The sequence below is a fragment of the Anomaloglossus baeobatrachus genome, chromosome 2, assembly GCF_048569485.1.
Source record: "Anomaloglossus baeobatrachus isolate aAnoBae1 chromosome 2, aAnoBae1.hap1, whole genome shotgun sequence".
Lineage (NCBI taxonomy): Eukaryota > Metazoa > Chordata > Amphibia > Anura > Aromobatidae > Anomaloglossus > Anomaloglossus baeobatrachus.
The window spans coordinates 724,374,724-724,401,458 of NC_134354.1; the positions used below are offsets into that span (position 1 = coordinate 724,374,724).

The 26,735-nt window shown below is 44.2% G+C and overlaps 1 protein-coding gene across 1 annotated transcript in view; it reads left to right on the forward strand.

Moving 5' to 3' along the window:
• The window catches only part of KATNAL1 (katanin catalytic subunit A1 like 1), a 217,113-nt gene that overhangs the window by 12,652 nt on the left and 177,726 nt on the right, over window positions 1-26,735 (forward strand). Inside the window, exons 2-3 of the mRNA XM_075334619.1 lie at window positions 18,763-18,934; window positions 23,816-23,976. Coding sequence (XP_075190734.1) covers window positions 18,773-18,934; window positions 23,816-23,976 — 323 coding nt within the window. The 5' untranslated portion in view covers window positions 18,763-18,772. The remainder of the gene's footprint in view (window positions 1-18,762; window positions 18,935-23,815; window positions 23,977-26,735) is intronic.

The following is a 26,735-nucleotide window of genomic DNA, read 5'->3' on the forward strand; positions in this document are numbered from 1 at the left end:
TCGCCAGCATTCAGTTCCCGAGTAGGCACGCTTTGATAAGATCAAAGTATTGTAGTGCACCTGCACGGGACCGGCGAGTGTGTATGATGTAGACACATCATGCACACAAGCTTCAGAAGGAAGACGAAGATGGCCGAAAGAGGAGGCACTGGCACCGGAGGACGAAGACGCCCATTTAGCCACATCCACCGCAGCAACTGGTTTAGGTGAGTATTATAAAGTGTTTTTTTATGTTCTACACAGTGCCCTGGGCTCTTATATACAGCATGTTAGAATGCTGTATATAAGATCCCACTGGTGGTGGTCGCAGCTTATAGGGCAAAAAACTGGTCACAGGTTCCCTTTAAAGTCCATATGACTGAAAGTACCATTTCTTAATGGGGTTGGCCTTGTCTGAGAACCCCACTGATGTTTTAAAGGTTCTGTATGGCCGGCCCGGACGAGACATTGGCTTGGTCCTCACATCTGGAGGTGTGTGAGCTGGGGTAACGGGTTATGTCCTCCATAATCGGGGGTAAGAAGAGTTGCCCCAGTTGCACCTTCATCCTGATTCATCACTATTGGTTTCAGTGCCCAGAAAAATATGACTGATTCCACAGTAAGGCAATTTATTTATCTTCGGATGGACAGAACAAGAAAATTACACACCTCAAATTGTATGAAATTGCTCCATAAAAGTTTGTGATTTCGGCCCGGATCCCGTCGGTTTTCAGCTGCCGTCCATAGATCTGTTCTCAGTATAACAGAGTGAGAGGTAATGATGTACTTTTACCAGAGGCGTATCTGACGATTTATAATGATCTTTTCATGGTATAATTCAGTTTTCTTATTCCTTTTATTATTTCAAATAGATGACATTTCCATTGACATCAGTCACTTTAAAGAGGAGAATGAAACCTCCGTATTTCTACCCTTTCATCTTGGCCTCCTACACATCTCAGACAAAGACACGTCATCTAATTGAGGAAGTGTAGGGAGAGAGGGAACGCCACAACAAAAGTGAGAGGTGCACATAAAAGGAGGATTTATCAAGTACTTATTCTTGTAAGGAAACCAAGTGTATATTTGCGTCGTGCTTTGTAAGTGTTCCTCTTTAGGAAAACTCCGCACATTATATAAAGGTAATGCATAGAATCGGATGGTATTTTTTCTTCAGCCTTGTCTGTTTTATGCAACCGCTTGTCCTTGTAATTCTCATCATTTAGAGTCACCAAGATGATATCAACTCCGACATGAACGTTGAGTCTTCTGGATTTTCACTGAGCGCTACCAAAGACCTGGATGCAGAGCTGTAGGGGGACTTTACGTCACCCTGGTCTGCCCTATTCCTGTGGCTTGTTGGTACCCTCTTCCACACGCTCGATGGTCTCCAACCAAATCCTGTGCGATTTCCTATTCAGATACTACCGTAAGAAGGCCATAGAGGCCAACTCTGAAATTAAAGGTTTTTTTTTGATTTTGGAAAAAAAACATCCCTCGCCTGTGGTTTGCTTTAAAGGGAACCTGTCACCAGTTTTTTGCCCTATAAGCTGCGGCCACCACCAGTAGGCTCTTATATACAGCATTCTAACTTTCTGTATATAAGAGCCCAGGCCGCTGTGTTGAACATAAAAAACACTTTATAATACTCAACTAAATCGGTCGCTGCGGTAGATGTGGCTCAAATGGGCGTCTTCGTCCTTCAGTGCCGGCGCCTCCTCTATCGGTCATCTTCGTCCTCCTGAAGCCTGTGTGCATGATGCGTCTACGTCATACACACTCGCCGGTTCCGCACATGCGCACTACAATACTTTGATGTGGATGACGTCGGACGCGTCATGCACCGCGCCTTCAGAAGATGGAGGACCAAAATGGCCTAAAGAGGAGGGCTTATAGGGTAAAAAACTGGTGACAGGTTCCCTTTAACAAATAAAAATTAAAAAATGTACTCTCCCTCCACGAATCCGGTGCTGAATCTCTACCGCGGCTACTGGTCGGTGCCTATTATTGTCTGCAGCACTGCACGGGTTATGCCATTCGCTTGGGTAAAAACCACTGAGCTCAGTTATTGGCTGTTGATGTGATGCCAGCCAGGGAGATGTGGGAAGGGGGAGGTAAGAAATCCTTCTACTGTTCACCAAAGAAAGAATAGCTCAAACTTGTTTTATCTAGCATCTGGTAAAGATGTCGCTGACTGCATCCATATACAGTTAGGTTCAGAAATATTTGGACAGTGATTGAATCTTCATGATTTCAGCTCTGCAGGCCACTATTTTTTTTTATTTCAAATTAAACACCTGAGATACAATTGAAGTGGAGACTTTCAGGTTTAATTAAATGGGTTGCACAAAAATTATCCTGCGGAACATTTAGGAATTGCAGCTATTTTTCTACAAAGCCTCCTTATTTCAGAGGCTCAAAAGTAATTGGACAAAGTAACTTTACCATAAATAAAATGTTCATTTTTAATACTGTTGTAGAGAATCATTTGCAGGCAATGTCTGCCTGAAGTCTGGAAGCCATGGACGTCACCAAACGCTGGGTTTTCTCATTTTTGATGCTTTGCTGCCTTTAGGCTATGTGCACATGTTGTGTTTTTTCCCGTGTTAACTCTGCGTTTTGAACTGCAGCGTTTCAGTGCCAAATTGCATGTGTTCTACTTCCCCAGCAAAGTGTATGAGAAGTCAGAAAATTCAATGCGCATGCTGCGTTTTTAAATGCAGCATTTTGGATGCCGAAAATCACTGCGGGAAAAAAAAGCAGCATGTCACTTCTTTTGTGCGTTGTAGCTGCGTTCACCTATTGAAATCAATGATGTGGGTCAAAACGCAACCAAAATGCACTTTATCTGCATTTTTGGTGCCTTCCGCATGCTTTTTTGACAAGCAAAACGCAGTTTTTTTCAGTCTCTCTCTGTCGATGTTGGTCAATCTCCCTCTGTCTGTCGGTCGGTCTCTTTCTCTGTCAGTTGGTCGCTCTGTCTGTCTCTCTCTCTGTCCATGTCGGTCTCTCCCTCTCTCTTTCATACTCACCGATCCCCGATCACCAGCACGACGCTGCACGGCTGTCACAAAGCTCTGGCGGCTTTTCCTCTTTTGAAAATGCCGGCTGCTCATTATTAAATCTCGTATTCCGTGCTTTCTCCGCCCACCGATGCCTATGATTGGTTGCAGTCAGACACGCCCCCACGCTGAGTGACAGCTGTCTCACTGCAACCAATCATAGCCGCCGGTGGGCGGGTCTATACCGTGCAGTAAATTAAATGAATAAATAACTAAAAAAAAAACGACGTGCAGTCCCCCCCAATTTTGATACCAGCCAGGGTAAAGCCACATGGCTAAAGGCTGGTATTCTCAGGATGGGGCGCTCCACGTTATGGGGAGCCCCCCAGCCTAACAATATCAGCCAGCAGCCGCCCGGAGTTGCTGCATCCATTAGATGACTCTACCCGGTTCATTCCGAATTGCCCTGGTGCGGTGGCAATCTGGGTAATAAGGAGTTAATGGCAGCGGCCCATAGCTGCCTCTAAGTCCTAGGTTAATCATGGCAGGTGTCTCCCTGAGATACCTTCCATGATTAACCTGTAAGTTAAAGAAAATAAACACATACACCCGAAAAAATCCTTTATATGGAATAAAAGACAAAAAAAAACCCTCTTTCACCACTTTATTAACTCCCAAATAGCCATCCAGGTCCGGCGTAATCTACACGACGTCCCACGACGCTCTCATCTCTGCTACATGAAGCTGACAGTAGCGGTCACAGACCAGACTGCTCTCTGTCAGCTCCACGCAGCAACTAAAGTGAGCCGCACGATCAGCGATGACAGCACTCAGGTTACCCGCGGCCACTGCTGGATCCTCCAACTGTGACAGCGAGTCGCCCGAGTGACTGAAGTGAGCTGCGCGATCAGCGATGACGTCACACGTGAGTTGCGGTCTCAGGTGGAGCACTCCAGCTGGCCGCGGGTAACTTGAGTGACGGCAGCGCTGATCGCGCTGCTCACTTTAGTCACTCGGGATTAGCGGTCACCGGTGAGTCCTTCATGGGTGACCGCTAATCAGGACGCGACACACAGACAGAGCCGCGGACAATGAAGTCGGGTGAAGTTCATCCAAGTTCATTCTCATTGCGCGACTCTGTCTGCTGTCAGTGGGCATGTAGCAGAGCTCAATTGTCGTGGAACCGCACTGCAAAAAATGCATGCAAAATGCATCCAAAATGCATGCGTTTTGGATGCATTATTTTTACAAAGTCAGTGTTTACAGTTTTAGAGGATGCGTTCTTTTCCGCACTGCAGAGAACGCAACGTGCGCACATACCCTTACTGCAGCAGACTACAGTTGTTGCTTGTTTGTTGGTCTTTCTGGCTTAAGTTTTGTCTTAAGCAACTGAAATACAGCTCTATGGGGGTTGAGATCTGGTGATTGACTTAGCCATTGCAGAATATTCCTTGCCTTAACAAAGTCCTGAGTTGCTTATACAGTATGTTTTGGACCTTCATCTGTACTGCAAAGCGCCATCCAATCAACCTTGCTGAATTTGGTTGAATCTGAGCAAAAAGTATCGCCCTATAAACTTCATAATTCATCCGGCTGCTTCTGTCTTCAGTCACATCATCAATAAATACTACTGATCCATGGCCACTGGAAAATATGCATGCCCGACCATCACATGGCCTCCACTATGTTTTACAGAGGATGTGGGGTGCTCTGTGAGGATGCGGTGTGAAAGTATGAAGCTGTTCCTTCTTCATACTTTCTTTTTCCTATAATTTTGGTACAGGTTGATCTTAGTTTCCTCTGTCCTCTGCTACTTTTCCAGGACTGGGCGGCTTCTTTAGATGTTTTTTGGTAAAAATCTAATCTGGCCTTCCTATCTTTTAAGACTGATTAATGATTTGCACCTTGTGGAGAATCCTCTGTATTTGCTCTCATAAAGTCTTCTCGTTATGGTAGACTTAGATACTGAAACACCTACTTTCCGGAGAGTGTTCTTCACTTGGGTAGATGTTGGGAAGATGTTTTTCTTCACTATGGAAAGGATACTGCAATCATCCTCCACTGTTTGTTCTGTGGATGTCCAAGCCTTTTTGAGTTCCCTCGCCCCTTTTTTTCCCTTGCAAAATGTAGCAAATTGTTGATTTAGACAAACAACATTTCTGCTGTCTCTCTCATAGATTCTTTTTTCAGCCTAATGATTTTGTTTCCCTTCCATTGAGAGCTCCTTTAACTATACAGTAATATGAAAACGTTTGGGCACCCCTATTAATGTTAACCTTTTATCTTTGTAACAATTTGGGTTTTTGCAACAGCTATTTCAGTTTCATATGTCTAATAACTGATGGACTGAGTAATATTTCTGGATTGAAATGAGGTTTATTGTACTAACAGAAAATGTACAATCCACATTTAAACAAAATTAGAGCGGTTCAAAAGTATGGGCACCCTTATCAATTTCTTGATTTGAACACTCCTAACTACTTTTTACTGACTTACTAAAGCACTAAATTGGTTTTGTAACCTCATTGAGCTTTGAACTCCATAGGCAGGTGTATCCAATCATGAGAAAAGGTATTTAAGGTGGCCACTTGCAAGTTGTTCTCCTATGTGAATCTCCTATGAAGAGTGGCATCATGGGCTCCTCAAAACAACTCTCAAATGATCTGAAAACAAAGATTATTCAACATAGTTGTTCAGGGGAGGATACAAAAAGATGTCTCAGAGATTTAAACTGTCAGTTTCCACTGTGAGGAACATAGTAAGGAAATGGAAGAACACAGGTACAGTTCTTGTTAAGCCCAGAAGTTGCAGGCCAAGAAAAATATCAGAAAGGCAGAGAAGAAGAATGGTGAGAACAGTCAAGGACAATCCACAGACCACCTCCAAAGACCTGCAGCATCATCTTGCTGCAGATGGTGACAATGTGCATCGGTCAACAATACAGCGCACGTTGCACAAGGAGAAGCTGTATGGGAGAGTGATGTGAAAGAAGCCGTTTCTGCAAGCACGCCACAAACAGAGTCGCCTGAGGTATGCAAAAGCACATTTGGACAAGCCAGTTACATTTTGGAAGAAGGTCCTGTGGACTGATGAAACAAAGATTGAGTTGTTTGGTCATACAAAAAGGCGTTATGCATGGAGGCAAAAAAACACGGCATTCCAAGAAAAGCACTTGCTACCCACAGTAAAATTTGGTGGAGGGTCCATCATGTTTTGGGGCTGTGTGGCCAATGCCGGCACCGGGAATCTTGTTAAAGTTGAGGGTCGCATGGATTCAACTCAGTAAAAGCAGATTCTTGACAATAATGTGCAAGAATCAGTGTGACGAAGTTGAAGTTACGCAGGGGATGGATATTTCAGCAAGACAATGATCCAAAACACCGCTCCAAATCTACTCAGGAATTCATGCAGAGGAACAAATACAATGTTCTGGAATGGCCATCCCAGTCCCCAGACCTGAATATCATTGAACATCTGTGGGATGATTTGAAGCGTGCTGTCCATGCTCAGCGACCATCAAACTTAACTGACCTGGAATTGTTTTGTAAACAGGAATGGTCAAATATACCTTCATCTAGGATCCAGGAACTCATTAAAAGCTACAGGAAGCAACTAGAGGCTGTTATTTTTGCAAAGGTGGATCTACAAAATATTAATGTCACTTTTTATGTTGAGGTGCCCATACTTTTGCACCGGTCAAATTTTGTTTAAATGCGGATTGCACATTTTCTGTTAGTACAATAAACCTCATTTCAATCCAGAAATATTACTCAGTCCATCAGTTATTAGATATATGAAACTGACATAGCTGTTGCAAAAACCCAAATTGTTATAAAGAAAAAAGGTTAACATTAATAGGGGTGCCCAAACTTTTTCATATGTCTGTATGTTGTGGGTTCACAGCAACAGTTTCCAAATGTCTGGAATTGGCCCTAGACCTTTTACCCGCTTAATTGGACAAAGTAACTTTACCATAAATTAAATGTTAATTTTAATACTTTTTCGCTTTGTATAATGTAAGAAAAAATACTTAGGGGGCGGTGCTGTCCGGTTGGTGTCGCTGCTTTCCGGTCTGGCACTGTCTGCACATGTGCACTGCAATACTTTGATCTGCCCTGGTCCACAATGCTAGCCAGTGTGGATGACGTAGGACGCATCATGCATACGGGCCTCAGAAGAAGGAAGACTGAGATTGCTGTAGAGAGGAGGCGCCGGACCGGAGAGCGGTTTCGGAGTGGAGAGCATCGACACCCATCGGACCAGACCACCTCATAGGTAAGTATTATAAAAGTGTTTTTACGTTCTATGCAGTGACGTGGGCTCTTATATGCAGTATTCTAGAATGCTTATAGTCGCCAAATAGGGTGACAGATTCCCTTTAAGCATTGGAAATGCAGCTTGATGGGGTTGAGATCTGGTGATTGACTCGGCCATTGCAGAATATCCAACTTCTTTGCCTTAAAGAGAATCTATCGCCGTTTTGTGTTTACGTTAGTTATTAATATTGGCATATAGGTGGCATAAAGGTGAAATTAGCCACACCTGTATGCCGCCTGGATGATGGGCCATTTTGGAAATCTTTTTACATCTTCTATGTTCCAGGCTATGGCGTGAGCTGCCCAGAAGCTAAGCCTGCCTCCGGTCTTCATTATCCCAAGTTTCTCCTTCCTGTCTCTTTAGTATGCGCCTGTGATGTCAGGAGCGCGGCTGGAAATCCTGCGCCTGGGCATTCTGCATGGCGTCTCTCCCTATGTACTTTTTTGCCCTTCTGTGGGTATAGTCTTCAATTTTGATGTGCGCAGGCGCAGGGGAGTCACTGCATGTTCAATTTTCTCTTTAGGGGAATTGAACATACAATTTCTTGATGGCCACGATAGGTTTCATTGTAAAAATACCATGGCAGACAACCAAAACTTTCAGAAGGCTCCCAGCTGACATGGCAACCCATTGGCATCAAGTGATCGCATGACGGGGGTGGGGTGACGGGTTCCAAATTGACAGTCGCCATCTTGGATTCCTTTCATTGGCATGCTTGACACTGGCATTTACAAGACTAAACTAATGCTTCTAAAGCTAGCGCTAACATTTTGATCATCACTTACCGTACTTTTTTTTTTTTTTTTTTTTTTTTTTTTTTTTTTTTTTTAGTGTAAATAATGTCAAATTTCTCAGTTGAACTTTGCCACAATACTTCACCTATTTAAAGGGAACCTGTCACCAGATTTTTCACTATTTAAACTAAAAGTATCCTTCTGCAGCTCCTGGGCTGCATTCTATGAAGGTGCACCTTGTACCCTGACTCCCCTTCCAAACCCCAAAAATAACTTTAAAAAACCTGACCGTTAGGTATGCTAATTACCTGTGTGGCTCAGATGGGAGTGCTCATTTTCTGCCCCTGTCCCCCCTCCTGCCGCTGTTCGCCGTCCTCCTTTCTTGATTGACGTGACAACACCTCTGTCATCATCCTCGTTTCATTTTCAAATCTCGCGCCTGTGCAGTTATGTCGGCTCGCGCAGGTGGAGTTCGCACTGCCATATTGCGGGCAGAGCAGAAAACATAGCTTCCCTAGCGCGCGCCGGTGAGCTAAATGCGCTGGCGTGAGATTGTGGTTTGGTACGAGGATGAGGCTGGTGAGATCATGCACAGCGCCGACCATAATCTCGCTGGGTGCTGGGAATCTTGGCAGCCCTTAGCCGCCCCCGGAAATGGCGCATTGTTTCTTAGTGCCATTTCCAGGTCGTCTTACCCGGCTCGGCCAGTGGCCCTGGTAGCTGTGGCACACTGGGTAATAAAATTGGTTAATACCAGCTTTGTATTCTCAGATGGTACTAAGCCCAAGATTCATGGTGTCACGCCAAATTAGACATTGCCACCATGAATTTCTAGTAAACGGTGAAGAAAAAAACCACACACCACAGAATTTATTTTTATTAAAAATAAAACAAAAAAAACATTTAGTGACTCCATCTTTTAGTATAAAAAAAATCCTTAGCCGACATAATCCACAGGGACAGCAATGTCAACTCTGCTTCATCAATCTGTAAAGACAAGTACGGTATCTCTACAGAGAGAGAAGCAGAGAGAACATTGTCAGCTCTGCTACATCGCGCTGTACAGAGCAAGAAGCAGGCTGACAGTGAGGGTATGATTCCACCTTCCAGATTCCAGGACCTTCAATGATGTCACAGTCATGTGACCAGTCTGGAAGGCAAGGCAAGTCTGTACAACATTCACACCAGACTAGTCACATGGCTATGACGTCATGCAAGGTCCTTTAGGCAGTGGTGCTTACCGGGGGCACAGCAATGATCGGAAGCAGCGGCCGAGAGATAGCGGGTCTGCAGGACACATCGCAGGACCTGTAAGAATGATCATAATGTTTTTTAATTAAGTGCTTTTTTCTTTTTTTTTTCTTATGCAGCTCCTGGACCCGATCTGTAACATGAGCTTCCCAGGAAAGCTCGTGATCGGGATCGTGTACACGGTCACCATGTGATCTGTACGAACCCCGATCGTTACAGTTCAGGATCGCCCATCACTATTAATCAGTACTTGGAGTTTAGCACAATTTCTGTTTTCATTTTTTTTTGTCCACCTGCTTCTTGAGGATTGACCACAGGTTCTCATTGGGATTGAGATCTGGGGAGTTTTCTGGCCATGGACTCCATTTCAATGTTTTCTTCACAGAACCACTTATGTGTAACTTCTCCCTTGTGATATGGTCTCCATCATGCTGGAAAAAGCATTGTTCATCACGAAATTGCTCCTGGATCATTGGGAGAACTTGCTCTTCGAGGATGCTTAGATCGCATTCTTTATTCTTGACATTGTTCTTGGGCAATATTGTGAGTGAGACCCCCTCCATAGATGAAAAGCAACTTCACACATGATTACTCTCAGGATGTTTTACTGTTGGCATGACACAGTACTCGTAGATGTAGAAGCCGGGATCAGTAAGTCCACTGTCCCCTTACCAGGCGATACTCACTCTCTCCCAACTTTTGGTTGGCCCACAGCATCTCTATCTCCTGCTGGTATAGTCTACAGTCACAGCATATGCTCCTCCAGACAACGGATACCACAACTGTAGAGTGTGTATCCAGCTGCAACCAGAACAACAGTCTTTAGGATAGTTTCTGAAATAAAAACGACAGATACAACTGTAGCACATGTATCCAGCTCCAATCTGTAAAGTCCACCCATGTGCACCAGGTCCTGGCAGAAGCAACAACAGATCCTTGCTGCCCCTCCACCTCACAGCACCAACCATCACCTCACTCTGACCAGCATGAGGCTTCTTGTTCTACCTCTCTTTGGAACAGCCCCTGGATTGGCAGAAATACTCATCACACCCACCCCCTAGACATTTTCTACATGAAGCTCAAAGTATGAAGGTTCCAAAAGCACGGTGTCCGACCCTGTCTTCGGGCTTGTGTATTAGAGATGCCCCCTGCTTAGAGGAATGAAAAACTCACTACTCCCTCACCCCCCACCAGATTCAGGACAATTAATCCTACTGCAGACCTGATTAAATTAGAACTCATGGAGGCCAACTAAGATGACACGCTGACACAACCCCTTCCCCCTTCAAATTGTGTACCTTTACGCTATGTGCCCACCTTGCGTTGTGTCCCTGCAGAAATTTCTGCAGCGATTTGAACAGCACATGTGCGCTTCAAATCGCTGCAGAAACACTGCGTAATGAAAAGCCGATTTCATGCGCTCTGGATGCAGCCCCCACCATAGACAGAGCGGGACCTGCATCCAAAGCGCACGGAATAAGTGACATGTTGCTTTTTAGAACGCAGCAATTTGGCAGCATGCAAATCGCTGCGTTCTAAAACGTAACATGCGCATGGATTATGCACAATCTTCATAGATTGTGCTGGGGACGCAGGACGCATGCAGTTACGTTGCGGTGCAGAACGCGGCATAACTGCATGCAATACGCACACGTGGGCACACAGCCTTAAACTGATGAGTTAGCAATCTTTAATAACATTTAACAGCACGATCGACGTAACAGGGGCACTCCATGCTGTAAAAAGTCTGCCCTATGTCCATTGGTCTAATAGTCTTTAGTCTGTAGTCAGCTCCTCACTGCAGCATTAAAACTTTGCCTTCTAAAAAGCTGTCAGCAATAATGTGATTGAAGACTACACTGCTACACGGATGCAGGGGTGGCCCTCAGAGATGTCCCTGTGAGATCTGGTGACCTTTACCTTGCACTGTCTTGAGTGGCAGAGAAGAGCAGTAAAATGTATATGTTTTATTTAGGAAGGGTTGCTTCAGTGTTCTCTTCACTAAGACAGTTTGATGATTTGCCCACAGTTAGGCCGGGGTCACACTTGCGATTGCCTCGCGTGTAACTCGCGCGAGTCTCTCATTGAATCACCCGGCACGGCCAAACACTTTGCTAACAGGAGTGGGTCGGCTGCATGTATGTCTATGCAGCTGAGACGCTCCTGTCCGGAGAGTGTGAGTCCATGACGGGTGATGCAATGAGAGACTCGCGCGAGTTACATGCGAGGCACTCACAAGTGTGACTCCGGCCTTAGTCTGGCAGGTAGACCTGGTCCTCCTTCCTTCTTTGTGCATTTGGAAGGCTTCAAGATATTATGTCTCTCACTGTTAATGGCTTCTGAGAACCCCCCCTTCATCAGATTTTTGTGTATCTCATCTGAATTAGCTGCACGTGTGGTCTGTCCGCCTCGGAGTACCACCTTACCCAAACAACAACCTGGTCAAAAATATAAAGAAGCATGTGAAAATACACTGTACACTAATTTATGTCAATCTTTAATGAATTGTAATTAAAATGGAACAGTAGTTTACATATATCACTAGTAGAAGTGAATATAAGAAACTTTGTAATACAGTGGAACCTTGGATTATGAGCATAATTGGTTCCGGGAGTGAGCTCTTCAACCAAGTTACTCTTATATCAATGTGAATTTTCCCATAGGAAATAATTGAAATACAGACAATTTTTCCAGAACCCAAAAATATTTACTGTATTTATACAAACTTATTACAGTAATACAAAATAATGTACTGTATTCATATAAAATTATTGCAGTACACTGATACAAAATACTGTACAGTAAAAGCATATAAAAAAAATTAAACTGTACGTTAGCTTACAATAGAATTGTTGGTGTGCGGAGGTAAAGTATAAGCAATGTGCTGCACTGGTTATCAATAAGAAAGTACAATACTGTATCCACAAATGCAAATTGATAGACATGCTATATAGTATATACTGTTTTGTGCAATGGTATATTGTATACAGTATACAGTACATATGTACAGAAAGTTACCTCCAGAGCGGGTCAGAGCACGGTGAAAGGACAGAACCGGAAGTGTGCACGGTGAGTATTTGCTCTTATTGCAAAGCATTGATCTTAAACCAAGTTACACATTTGTAAAAAGCTTTGCTTGTTTTTCAAAACACTCTCAAACCAAGTTACTCTTAAACACCAAGGTTCCACTGTATATATTTTCAGGGAAAACTGCTTTCTTTAACACTTATCAGACACTTCTCGTTCCCCGCTTCCTGCACTTGTCATCCAATTTGAAAAAGCTACTCCAAATCAGTCTTGGTCAGAAACTACAATCTGCAGACTGCACATTATACTCCACGGAGATGGGAGGAGATTTTGGAGCAGGGAGAGGAAACAGGCAAAGGGAAACATAGAAAGATGTAATAAGTCTCTTACCTCACTCCACAGGTATTTTGCATCCAAACAGCTCATGAATGCTATGGTTTATCTAAAAACTGGCTACCCAGCAGGACCCATCAGTTCAATACTTGGATAGCCTTTAAGGCTAGGACTACACTGCCACAAGTCACAAGCAATAATTGCTATAAGCTGCTACATCTCTGGATAATGCAGGTGAATGGGGTCACTTTGTAAATTGCAAGGTAGTACGACTGCAAAAAGCAAGTGATTAAAAAATCAACTCCTGAGTATTTACGTCAGCGTTATTGTGAATAATCAGTATAAAATTATCATTCCTGCCTTTGGTGGCACTGCAGGGAATTGCAGTTACAGGGATCAGGTTAACGCTGATTGCTGAAGTCCCAAGGACACTATATTATCAGCTTATATCAAGAGGAGCCTTAAGGCTATGTGCGCACTTTCCGTCGTCCTACATGCAGTTGTAAACGCACGTTTTAGCCTTAATTGATTTAGCCAAAGTTGCCTTTTTCAGAAATTTAGCGCTGAAAACGCATGCGTATTTACCGCGTTTTAGATGCGTTTTTAGCGCTTTTTCCATGCGTCTCCACATGCGTTTTCACAGATGCGTTTTGAACATCAAGACACTGCTAAATAAAGATTAAATAGTCAAACAGAATGAAAAAAGAGAAAAAAAAGGGACAAATCTATATTAATGGGAAAAATAATTGAAAAAGATATATTTAATAAAATTATAGCGTTAATATACATTTTATCGGTAAAATAGCAATAAATGCATAATATTCTTACATTTAATTGTCGGATTATGTGTGTGTGTGTAAAGGGACATATCAAATCATTATTTTGAAGTTCAAAAAGCATGCGTTTTGGTAGTCCAAAACGCATGTTTTCTGCAATGAAAAAGCAGGTAAAACGCAGGAATTTTGATATTTCATGCTTTTTGCTACTTCTCATTGACTTCAATGTTAACAAAACGCACCACAAATGGCAAAAACAATTGACAGAGTCCTTTTCTGAACGCATGGTTTTTGACCAAACTTATGCAAATTTTGAGATGCGTTTGGAAACGCAAAGTGCGGACAAGAAATCATGAATTCTCATTGTCTTTAATGGAAAACCAAAACGCATGCATTTGGGCACAAAAACGCTGCAGTTCAAAACTGATGCTAAACGCACCTGAAACGCAGGTGAAAACTGAAAGTGCGCACATAGCCTAACAGCATATTGTATAAAGGCATCCGCGTTTTTATTTTTATATATATATATATATATATATATATATATATAATATATATATATATATATATAATATATTTTAAATCTGTTGCATTTATTAACTCAATCTGGCTATGATTTCGTGAAAACGTATTCCTATCGTGTGTACTAAGGCTGCAGAACTGTGCATTATTTTTAGATTTTTTTTTTTTAATAAACGTCTATGGAGATACTGGGGAAAAAAACACATGTAAAATCCCACCTGCATGGAGTTTGTGCATTAAAAACCTCTGTATCATATCTGCACCAAAATGCTTCAAGTCAAGGGAAGACTCCTAAAAAATGCAGATTCCCTTTGGGTGTTTGGTGCAGACCTCTATGAAAATAATACAAGAGAACACAACGTTCTTTTACGTGCAAAATCCCACAATGTTTTACAGCGCAAAATTTTGTAGAAAAGATTTGTAAAACCTCCTTAAGATGATGTAATTTGTTTTACATTTTATTTTATACTTATTTGCTTCCCTATAGAGACCAGTAAGGCTGAGCTGCAAATCAGCACATTAAAAAATGCATGGAAAACACATCAAAATTGCATAAAAAATACAAATTTTAATACTTAATTGCTACTGCGTGATCCTGATGGTTGTCTTCATTTAAAAAAGTAAAAAATGTAGGTAAAATGTTGCGGGAGACCAATGACCTTAAGGCTTATGTGCGCACGCTACAGATTTGGTGCAGACATTTTCTGCATGAAATCTTCACTGTCTGGCAGAAAAATGCAAAAAATACACATGCTTTTGGAGCGTTTTTTTGGTGCATTTTGTGCCATGTGTTTTTTTTGTTTTTTTTTTTAATGGCTATAAGACGCACCAAAAAATTGACATGCTGCAGATTATTTTCTGCACCCAATCTGCAAATAAAAAATAAGCAACGTGCACACAGGACTTCAGATTTATCATTGAGTTTGCTGGGAATAAGGATAAACATGCGCTTTTGTGACAAACCTGCACCAAAAAAAAAAGCATAAAAAAAATACACCGTGCACACGCAGCCTTAGGCCGGTTTCAGACGTCCGAGTTTAATCAGGTACCAGTCACCCGCATGGTTATGGTCATACATGTGACATCCGTGTTTGGTTTGCATACGTGTGACATGTACCGGAGAAAACACGGGTCTGTAAAATAAAAAGATTTTCCATATTTACCTGCTGTCTCCGACTCTGCTGCCTCCCGCTCCTGACTGTCGCTCATTATATTCATTGATTATTCACCGCACTCAGGACCTTGAAGCCGGAGCATCACTGGGGACAGCGAGGGTTACAGCACCGCCGAGGACAGCACCGTGGGGATAGGTGAGTATTCTTCCAGCACAGTGACATCCAGGAGATCATCCGAGTTCCCAATGAACTCTGATGACATCCAGATGACCCCCACTACACCCATGCTACAGCTTCACGGGTACATCAGAGTTCATTGGAAACTGTGATGAGTCCCCAATGCTGTCCCCGCGATGATCCGTTTTCCAGATTTTCACTACACACACACACACACACACACACACACACACACACACACACACACACACACACACTGAGCACATATACACACATATGGATACACCGAGCACATACACACACATAGCGCACATGCATGTATACACTGAACACACACACACGCACACACTGCTGTATACTCACCCAGCGATGCGGGCCCCAGCATTGAAGTCCCCGCCGCGATGTTCCCGCTTCCAGCTCCACAAGACACTGAATATTCAGTGAGTATAATGAGCGTGGGTAAGGAGCGGGAGGCAGCAGAGCCGGAGACAGCATCGCTGGAGAGAGGTAAATATAGAAAATCTTTTTATTAAAAAGACCCGTGTTTTCTCCGGTCCGTGTCACACTGATGTTACATGGATCACATCAGTGTGCGATCCATGTGACCCCTGTGCTGCCGGAGAAAAAACGGACATGTCTGCGTGTGTGCGTGCGGGGTAACGGACGTGTGAGTAACAGCAAATAATAGCATGGGTACGTGTGGCATCCGTTTTAAAAACTAATGTCACACGTACTTAAAACACGGACGTCTAAAACCAGCCTTAAAGGGATTTCCTAGATTGAGCAAAAAAAAAAAAATTATTTTTAAAAAAACTTGCTTTTTTTCTCCCTGTTTATCGGAATCCCTCTGGATTTATGAAACAATTTGTGAGTTTATATTAGTACTAGAAGGTGGCCCGATTCTACGCATCGGGTATTCTAGAATTTACGTATTGTGTAGTTCATGTATGATTTTTGTTATATATATATATATATGTTGTGTGTAGTTACCAAGTGTTTGTGTAGGCGCTGTAGATGTTCTGGGTGTTGTCTGGGTGTGACAGGGGTGAGAGCGGTGTTGTATGTGTGTTGCGTTGTTTGTGGAGCGCTGTGTGTCTGTAGCGTTGTGTGTTGCGCGGTTTGTGTGTGTGTGGTGTGTTTTGGGGGGAGGTATGTTTTGTGCAATGTGTGTGTTGTGCGGTATGTGCGTATATTTGTGTGTGCCGCGGTGTTTGTGTGTTGGGTGTTGTGTGTGTGCAGCGTTGTCTGTGTGTGTAGGTGTCTGTGTAGGGCAGTTGTTTGTGGTTCCCAGTGTGTGTGTGTGTGTGTGTGTGGTGTGTTGTGCACTTCCCATCGTGCTCCATCCGCCATGCTGCGCACTCCCAAACGTGCACCATCCGCCATGCTGCGCACTCCCAAACGTGCACCATCCGCCATGCTGCGCACTCCCAAACGTGCTCCATCCGCCAGGCTGCGCACTCCCAAACGTGCTCCATCCGCCATGCTTCGCACTCCCAAACGTGCTCCATCCGCCATGCTGCGCACTCCCAAACGTGCTCCATCCGCCATGCTGCGCACTCCCAAACGTGCTCCATCCGCCATGCTGCGCACTCCCAAACGTGCTCCATCCGCCATGCTGCGCACTCCCAAACGTGCTCCATCCGCCATGCTGCGCACTCCCAAACGTGCTCCATCCGCCATGCTGCGCACTCCCAAACGTGCTCCATCCGCCATGCTGCGCACTCCCAAACGTGCTCCATCCTCCATGCTGCGCACTCCCAAACGTGCTCCATCCGCCATGCTGCGCACTCCCAAACGTGCTCCATCCGCCATGCTGCGCACTCCCAAACGTGCTCCATCCGCCATGCTGCGCACTCCCAAACGTGCTCCATCCGCCATGCTGCGCACTCCCAAACGTGCTCCATCCGCCATGCTGCGCACTCCCAAACGTGCTCCATCCGCCATGCTGCGCACTCCCAAACGTGCTCCATCCGCCATGCTGCGCACTCCCAAACGTGCTCCATCCGCCATGCTGCGCACTCCCAAACGTGCTCCATCCGCCATGCTGCGCACTCCCAAACGTGCTCCATCCGCCATGCTGCGCACTCCCAAACGTGCTCCATCCGCCATGCTGCGCACTCCCAAACGTGCTCCATTCCCCATGCTGCGCACTCCCAAACGTGCTCCATCCCCCATGCTGCGCACCCCCCATTGTAATCCATCCCCCATGCTGCACCAGCATCAGCCTCTCTACCCGCAGCATCAGCCTTCTGTCCCCAGCCTCAGCCCCTCTCTGTCCCCAGCCTCAGCCCCTCTCTGTCCCCAGCCTCAGCCCCTCTCTGTCCCCAGCCTCAGCCCCTCTCTGTCCCCAGCCTCAGCCCCTCTCTGTCCCCAGCCTCAGCCCCTCTCTGTCCCCAGCCTCAGCCCCTCTCTGTCCCCAGCCTCAGCCCCTCTCTGTCCCCAGCCTCAGCCCCTCTCTGTCCCCTCCTCTGGCGACACTCACACACACGATCGCATCCACTCACACACACGATCGCATACACTCACACACACCCGATCCCGACACTCACACACACGATCGCATCCACTCACACACACGATCGCATCCACTCACACACACGATCGCATCCACTCACACACACCCGATCCCGACACACACACACCCGATCGCATACACTCACACACACAGACACTGACGATATCGCACATACGCGCTCACAGTCACAACATCCGGAGATACCACATGCTTCTGGCCATGTGATCCTCCGTCAGGTCCTGGAAGGTCACAACAGCACAGTATCGAGGCCGAGAAGCAAGGGATATCGCCGGATGCTGTGAGTGTGTGGATGCGATGTGATGTGTGTGTGAGAGTGAGTGTGAGAGTGAGTGTGAGCTGATGTGTGTGTGTGTGTGTGTGCGTGTGGATCTTCCGCCGCTACAGGACCTCGATGCGCTTGTAACCATGCCAACGTATCCCGTCCCCCGCTCGCACGGGAGCCCACACCACTCCCGTGCGAGCGGGGGATGGGGGATGGGGGGGGAGTACAGTACTCACCCCCCTTAACAGCCGTGTCAGTTCGGGGAATGCGCGGGGGGGGGGGAGGGGGGGGGGAGTACAGTACTCACCTCCGTGACAGCCCTGTCAGTTCGGGGAATGCGCGGGGGGAGGTGGGCGGGGCCAGAGCTAACGTGCGTTGCGTGAGGGGGGCGGGGCGTGGCGTGGCCGAATTGCCAATGCCTGCAGGGTGCCGGGGCGAGAGGCCAATCTGTGGGGGGGGCGGAGGCTGGGCGAGCGGCTGGCCAATCCGTGTGGGGGCGCAGCCTGGGCGAGCGGCCAATCGGTGTGGGGGGGGCGGGGCCATGGCGAGCCCAGCGGCCAATCAGCTTTGTGTCACCGTAAGGACATGTCACGGTGACACTGTCACGGTGACACAATTTTGGAGCATGACAGACAGACAGACAGATTTGTCATTCATTCTTATTTCCTTGGTTTATTATCTAATGTATTATTTTGTGTTTTCTTTTTCTTTTCTTTTTTTTTTCTTTGTAGGTTTCCCAAAATGAATTTGGCTGAGATGTGTGATAATGCTAAAAAAGGCAGAGAATACGCTCTACTTGGGAATTATGACTCGTCTATGGTTTATTACCAGGGAGTAATTCAACAAATTCAGAAACACTTCCAGAACATTAGGGATCCGGTGGTTAAGGTCAAGTGGCAGCAAGTGAGTGCTACTCGTCTATTCTCCGGCTCCATTAGACGCTGCGGATTTCGCCAACACTGTAATCATACCCATTTTGCAGAAAGATCTCCTGCCAGTTTATGTTATTAGAATTCGGTTAAAATGAAAAATGTTCTGTATAAATACATAATTTTTTTATTTTTTTTTAAAGTGAATGTCTATTCATGAGCTTATACAATAAGTGGGAAAGACGTTTTATAATACTACACATGGATATAACAACCAGCCTGCTTGTGCTGAAAACTGTTTTATCCCATTCCTCTGCCCATACGTCCCCCTCACTCTTACAGAATATTTTATATATGGAGGCTATAGCTGAGCGCTGTACTATATCTCTTAATCTATAGAGAAATAAAAATGCGCCATGCAGAACTTTTGACCTTTTTTTTTCCAATTTAAAAGCCACCATATAATGGAATCCAGGTAGACCCTATCAATGGTGCCCCCATGTCACAGATCCATTTTGCACATTAATTCCTTTTTCATGACTCTGAAAATTGTAGATTCCCATTGAATGCATCAAAACTCTGAATGAAAACATGTGGAATGAAATACTTAGTGTGAAACAACTGAAAATATGTCTTATATTCTAGGTTCTTCAAAGTAGCCACCTTTTGCTTTCATTACTACTTTGCACACAATTGGAATTCTCTTGATGAGCTTCAAGAGGTAGTCACCGGAAATGGTTTTCCAACAGTCTTGAAGGCATTCCCAGAGATGCTTAGCACTTGTTGTCCCTTTTGCCTTCACTCTGCTGTCCAGCTCACCCCAAACCATCTCGATTGGGTTCAGGTCTAGTGACTGTGGAGACCAGGTCATCTGGCGTAGCACCCCATCACTCTCCTTCTTAGTGAAATAGCCCTTACAAAGCCTGGAGGTGTGTTTGGGGTCATTGTCCTGTTGAAAAATAAATGATGGTCCAACTAAACGCAAACCGGATGCAATAGCATGCCGCTGCAAGATGCTGTGGTAGCCATGCTGGTTCAGTATGCCTTCAATTTTGAATAAATCCCCAACAGTGTCACCAGCAAAGCATTCCCACACCATCACACCTCCTCCTCCATGCTTCACGGTGGGAAACAGGCATGTAGAGTCCATCCGTTCACCTTTTCTACAAAGACACGGTGGTTGGATCCAAAGATCTCAAATTTGGACTCATCAGACCAAAGCAAAGATTTCCACTGGTCTAATGTTCATTCCTTGTGTTCTTTAGCCCAAACAAGTCTCTTCTGCTTGTTGCCTGTCCTTAGCAGTGGTTTCCTAGCAGCTATTTTACCATGAAGGCCTGCCGCACAAAGTCTCCTCTTAACAGTTGTTCTAGAGATGAGGTGTGTCCAAACTTTTGGTCTGTACTGTATATATAGACATGCATTACGGCTATGAAAAAACATGTAAAAATTAAGATACTTAGCACACAAAAAGGGGCAGTTTTATGTGAGCCCAACAGCCAACAGCGACCTCTTTTTGTTGGGTCCCCTATCAAACTAATGCTTTTCTTTAAGTTAAAAAACTTACAATTTAAAGGCAGACAGGAACCTGCAAATGGAGAATTAAAATTACCTAAGGCAGGAGTGCTCAATCAGAAGGAATGACTCTATAATCTAAGAAAAGACTGATGGCACATCCTACCTTTCTAATGTGAACAGGTGCAAACTGAAAATGAAACATCATAACAAAAAGGAGACAGTTGCACTCTGCAGTGCTAAGATATGTGGAACAATGAATATGGGAATATAGACATGCATTACTGCTATGAAAAACATGTACCGTCGCTCCTTGAGATCCCGCGCGTGCGCACTTACCATTCCCGTACAATTATGTCCTAGCGGTCATAGGATAGCAGCAGTGGGAGATCAGTGCACATCTCTGCTGATTTATACAGCTGATATGTGTGCCTGCCAGGCACGAGCGGAATCGTTATCTGCCCGTGCCGTTTAACCCCTTAAATGGCGCTGTCAATAAGTGACAGCGCCATTATAATCGCGATCGCGGTAAACGTTTACATACCGCCGAAACTGGAAGTCACGTGACGTGATCACATGACTTCCGATGGTTGTCATGTAAGCACAGGGTCTTGTGATGACTCCTGTAGCTCACATGACTTACTGTTTCACCCTATAGCAGATAAGGTAAATCAGGCTCTACCACTCAGTAGGTAGGTGCTATTGATGTAAACAAATATAGTACAATAAGAACCTCAGCACTCAAATGGACAAGAGAAGATCTGAAAATTTTGAAACTTTTTTAATTTGATAAACTGCAAAAAGGTGCACAAAAGGTATAGTAAACCCGACGTTTCGGTTTTACAAGCCTTTCTCGAGGTTTTGCGTGGAAAGAAAGAAGAGACACGAGTCACAGGCGAACCGCAAAGCAAAATAATTTCAGAGGTGCCACATTTTTGCAGTACAAAAGATTCAACCAGGGATCATGGAATATAGTTTTGGGGAAATAGTGCCACTGGTGGTGAGAGCCTGGGGAGGAGGAGACGTCCTGGTGAGGCAGTGGTGGGAATGGAGATAGTGGCCACTGCAACCACTGCCTCACCAGGATGGACACCCAGATGTAGTAGACTGCGTCTGGGTGTCTGCCTGCAGAAAGTGTATACTCCTGAAAATGGTGCACGACAGAGCACACGGTGACTCCATCTGCACCATTATAGTCAATGGCCCCGATGGCGCATGTGTTCGAAACCCGTTTTGCAGGGGGTTCGGACAGAAGCCCCGCCGGGACTACTGAACGGAGGTCAGATGCAATGTAAAGGGGGCCTTTGAAACCCTCAACAGTTGAAATCAAAACATGAGTGAAAAAAATAACTTTGATATCAACTATTCTTTCAGTGTACTGATGTATTCCGGCCTTATGGACAGTAAAGGGACAATCTTTCAAACTCTGTCGGGCAATAGAGATCTATTGAAACCTTTTTAGCTTTTTCCTAGACAAAGGACTATAATTAATAGGGAGACCTAGACTTGAGGGGAAATTAATTTTACTAGAAACTTCCCCCAAGGCTTTTGTATGAAGTCCACAAATGTCATTATTTTGATCCGTGACCTTACCCACCATGTTTATGGTGCGCTGCTTGCCGTTAATGTGCTGGTTATTCTGCAGTCTTCTCAGAGTGTAGGAAACGGGAGTACTTTAATATGGGCCCAGGTAGCAGCAATTTGGTACATACAATGTATCTTGGAAGTCTACACACCCCTGTTAAAATTCCAACTTTATGTCAAAAATAATTGTACTAAGAAGAAGAATTTCAGAACCTTTTCCACCTTTCATGTTACCCATAATCTGTACAATGTATTGGGCAACAAACTGAAGTAATTTTGAAGTGAAAAATATAACTAAAATGGAAATATTGTGGCTGCACAGGTGTGAATATCCTCTTATATTTGGGAATGTTTTTGATTTCATGTTAAAGAATCCCTCCCATTAACTTTTTTTTTCCTTTCCCTTAAATCTGTATACACAGTATGTGTATGAATTGTAATGTCACTGTGTTAATATATTCACCTCGACGTCTTCTCCGATATCAAGTGCTGCTCTGCTCCTCCTCTCAGTGATGTCACTTCTCTTCAGCCTATCAGGATCACTCTATGCTCTATGAGAGCCAGAAATCTTTTACCATGTAAGTCTATGGAGCCTTGCACTGACGCTTGTGGCAATTCACTCACTGAATGTGTCCTCACTTGGTTTACTTTCCCGAGGTAGCACACAGGAAACACTTCCATTAAAAAGTCCAGCAGGTTTATTTACACATTTATAAACTGCACGTAACTTAAACACTTACAGATAAAGCCGTTATATTCGCGGTACGTCCACGCAGGTTCAAATACACTTGTCCAGCAATAAGATGCACTGACGGATTTTAAATCCATATCTTTCGTGGTTCGCCCTCTACTCACATCAGTCAGTAAACAGACTCCTCTGTATGAGGTCCTTTCCTGGAATTATAGCAGCTTCCTCACTGACCACATATGCACCCCTCTCCAGAGGTACCTTTCAAAGAGGCTTCAAACCTCTTTCCATGGTCCTGGTCAGGAGGAGCGAATTCTCCTTTCTCGCAAAGGACTCCTTTCTGGAGACCGCACAGTCCCTCCACCCTGACTCTCCCCAACTGATTCGGGTCAGCACGCACACCTTTGCATGAGGTTCCTTCTTGAAGGCATCGCAGCCCTCACACACTGACCACATGCCAAACAGTCTCCATCTTAACAGTTGAGACATACCCATGGATGGAGGTATGTGGATAGCCAGAATACCCGTCACTCCAACTATCCTTACAACCTGCCACTGAATGCCTTAACAAAACTCATGCCAATACAGATGCCAGAACGGACTTCCAGGTTTAGACCACTTTTGTGATACATACTGGCGCCATGTTACACACTCCATAGCCTTACATTGCAAAAGCCACTCTCGGGTCACACTGCGCTCTGTGTGTGACCCGGAGAGTCTTAAGAGTGGTGATGTCACTGAGAAGAGGAGCAGAGCGGTGCTGAATACTGGAGAAGGTGACAGTAGATGAGTATATGAACACACTGAGTAGACACTACATACAAATATACATAAATTTAAGTGAAAAAAAAGGGTTTATGAGAGGGCTTTTTAAGCAGACTTTTTATATCGACTTAATATCATAACCTTGAATTTTCCATCAGTTCGAGTCTGTGATTATATCATTTAGTTCTAAAGTAGCTGAGTCATGACGTCTTGCTGTGAAGTTGATATGGTTGGATGTCTGCCTCTTAGGGGTGTTCAACAGGTGTCCTATTCATCTGGTCGGTATGCATAGAACATAGTGGATGCATTAATGATGAATATAATCAAGCCGGTTTTCTGCATTTTGTTTCCTTACTGCTGCAGGTGTGCCAGGAGCTGGTGGAAGAATATGAGCAAGTAAAGACTATTGTGAGTACGCTGGAATCCTTCAAAATTGAAAAACCTGCCGACTTTCCTGTCGCTTTGCAAGATGAACCCGTAAAGGATCCAGCAGTGTGGCCGCCTCCTGTTCCAGCAGAGCACAGGTGTGTATATAATGGTGTCGCTCTCAGAATGTGCGGAAAATCACAGTATTCACATGACATCTGGAAAGCTGCATTTAACCTTTCAGTTTTGGTGACAATCGGCTGCAAGGCCAATTTTACTCAAATCATTTGCTCCGTCACCACAATGGCACATTTTCTATTTTTAATCAATTCTTGTTTTAAGTAAAAGAACAGAAAAGGTTACGTCTCTCCTTTAGTAGACTCTTTATTGGTGCGCTCTATATATTCTATATATTGGTGCGCTGTATATATTCGATATATTGGTGCGCTGTCGATTTTTGCAGGTTTTTCCACCTAAAAAGAATGGAGAGGTCTGTAATTTTTATCATAGGTACTTAGGTACACTTCAACTGTGACAGAATCCTCCCCGGCCCCCAAAAAAATCCAGAAAAATACACTACAGTACAGACGTTTTGGGTCACCCAAACAATTTTGTCTTTTCCATAAAAAAATCATACTTTTATTTATCAAATGACTTGCATAATGAATAGAAAATATCGTCCAGACATTGACGAGGTTTAGAAATAATGATTTTTACTTGAAATAATAATTTTCTCCTTCACACTTTTGCTTTCGGCACAGAATGCTCCTTTGCAGCAATTCCAGCTTTGCAGACCTTTGGCATTCTAGCTGTTAATTTGCGGAGGTATTCTGGAGATATTTCCCCCCATGCTTCCCCCTCCCATAAGTTGGGTTGGCTTGATGGGCACTTTTTGGACCATACGGTCAAGCTGCTCCCACAACAGCTCAATAGGGTTGAGATCTGGTGACTGGGCTGGCCCCTCCATTACAGATAGAATACCAGCTGCCTGCTTCTTCTCTCTTCACTGTAGATGTTGACACTGGCGTTTTGCTGGTACTATTTAATGAAGCTGCCAGTTGAGAACCTGTGAGGCGTCAATTTCTCACACTAGAGACTCTAATGTACTTATCTTGTTGCTCAGTTGTGCAGCGCGGCCTCCCACTTCTCTTTCTACTCTGGTTAGAGCCTGTTTGTGCTCTCCTCTGAAGAGAGTAGTACACACCGTTGTAGGAAATCTTCATTTTCTTGGCAATTTCTCACATGGAATATCCTTCATTTCTAAGAACAAGAATGGACTGTTGAGTTTCACATGAAAGTTCTCTTTTTATGGCCATTTTGAGAGTTTAATGGAACCAACAAATTTCTAAACATCCATTAGCCTTCTAACACAGTTAGCAAACACAATGTACCATTAGAACACGGAAGTGGTTGTTGTTGGAAATGGGCCTCTATACACCTATGTAGATATTTCATTCAAAACCAGACATTTGCAGCTAGAATAGTCATTTCCCACATTAACAATGTATAGAGTGTATTTCTGCTTAATTTAATGTTAGCTTCATTGAAAAAAAAGTGCTCTTCTTTCAAAACAAAGAAATATCTAAGTGACCCTAAACTTTTGAACTGTAGTGTACATTGTATGATTTTTAAATAATTAGTATTTGATATAATAGAAAAACAGAACTTAATATTTGGAGCAGAAACCTTTGTTTGCAGTTACTGAGGTCAGACTTTTCCTGTAGTTCATGACCAAGTTTGCACACAATGCAGCAAGGATTTTTGCTCACTCCCCCATACAGATCTTCTCCAGATCTTTCAGGTTTCGGGGCTGTTGTTGGGCCACATTAAGTTTCAGCACCCTCCAAAGATTCTATTGGGTTCTGGACTGGAGACTGGCTAGGCCACTCCAGGACCTTGAAACTCTTCTTAGTTGCTCTGGCTGTGTATTTCAGGTTATTGTCATGCTGGAAGACGCAGCCACAATGCATCTTCAATGCTCTTAGTGAGGGAAGGAAGTTGTCGGGCAAAATTTTGCAATACATGACCCCATCCATCCTCACTTCAATATGATGCAGTCGTCCTGTACCCAATGCAGAAAAGCACCCCCAAAGTATGATGTTTCCACCCTTATGCTTCAGGGTTGAGACAGTGTTCTTGAGGTTTTACTCATCCTTCTTCCTCCAAACATGGCAAGAAGAGTTGATACCAATAAGTTCGATTTTGGTCTCATCTGACCACATGACCTTCTCCCATGCCTCCTCTTGATCATCTAGATGATCACTTGCAATGTTCAAATGCCCGTAGACATGTGCTGGCATGAGCAGGGGAACCTTGCGTGCCCTGCAGGATTTTAATCCATGTCAGCGTAGTGTGTTAATAGATGTAATCTTTTAGAATGTCGTCCCAGCTCTCTTCAGGTCATTGACCAGGTCCTCCCTTGTCATTCTGGGCGCATTCCTGACCTTTCTCAGAATCTTCTTTACCCCTAGAGGTGAGATCTTGCATGGATCCCCAGACTGAGTAAGATTGACAGTCAGCTTGTTTTTCTTTCATTTTCTAATAATTGTGACTACAGTTGTTGCCTTCTCACCAAGCTGCTAGCCTATTCTCCTGTAGCCCATCCCAGCCTTGTGCAGGTCTACAATTTTGCCCCTAATGTCCTTTAAACATCTCTTTGGTCTTGGCCATGGTGGAGAGGTTGGAATGTGATTGTGTGTAGACAGGTGTCTTTTATATAGTTAATGAGTTTAAACGGGTGCAATGAATACAGGTAATGAGTGCAGGGTAGGAGCTTCTTACAGAGAAAAAAAAAATCTGTGGAAGTGAGAATTCTTGCTGGTTGCTAGATGAACAAATACTTATTTTATGCAATCAAATATAAATGAATTATTTAAAAATCATACATTCTGATATTTTCTTCACTGTGTATATCTAT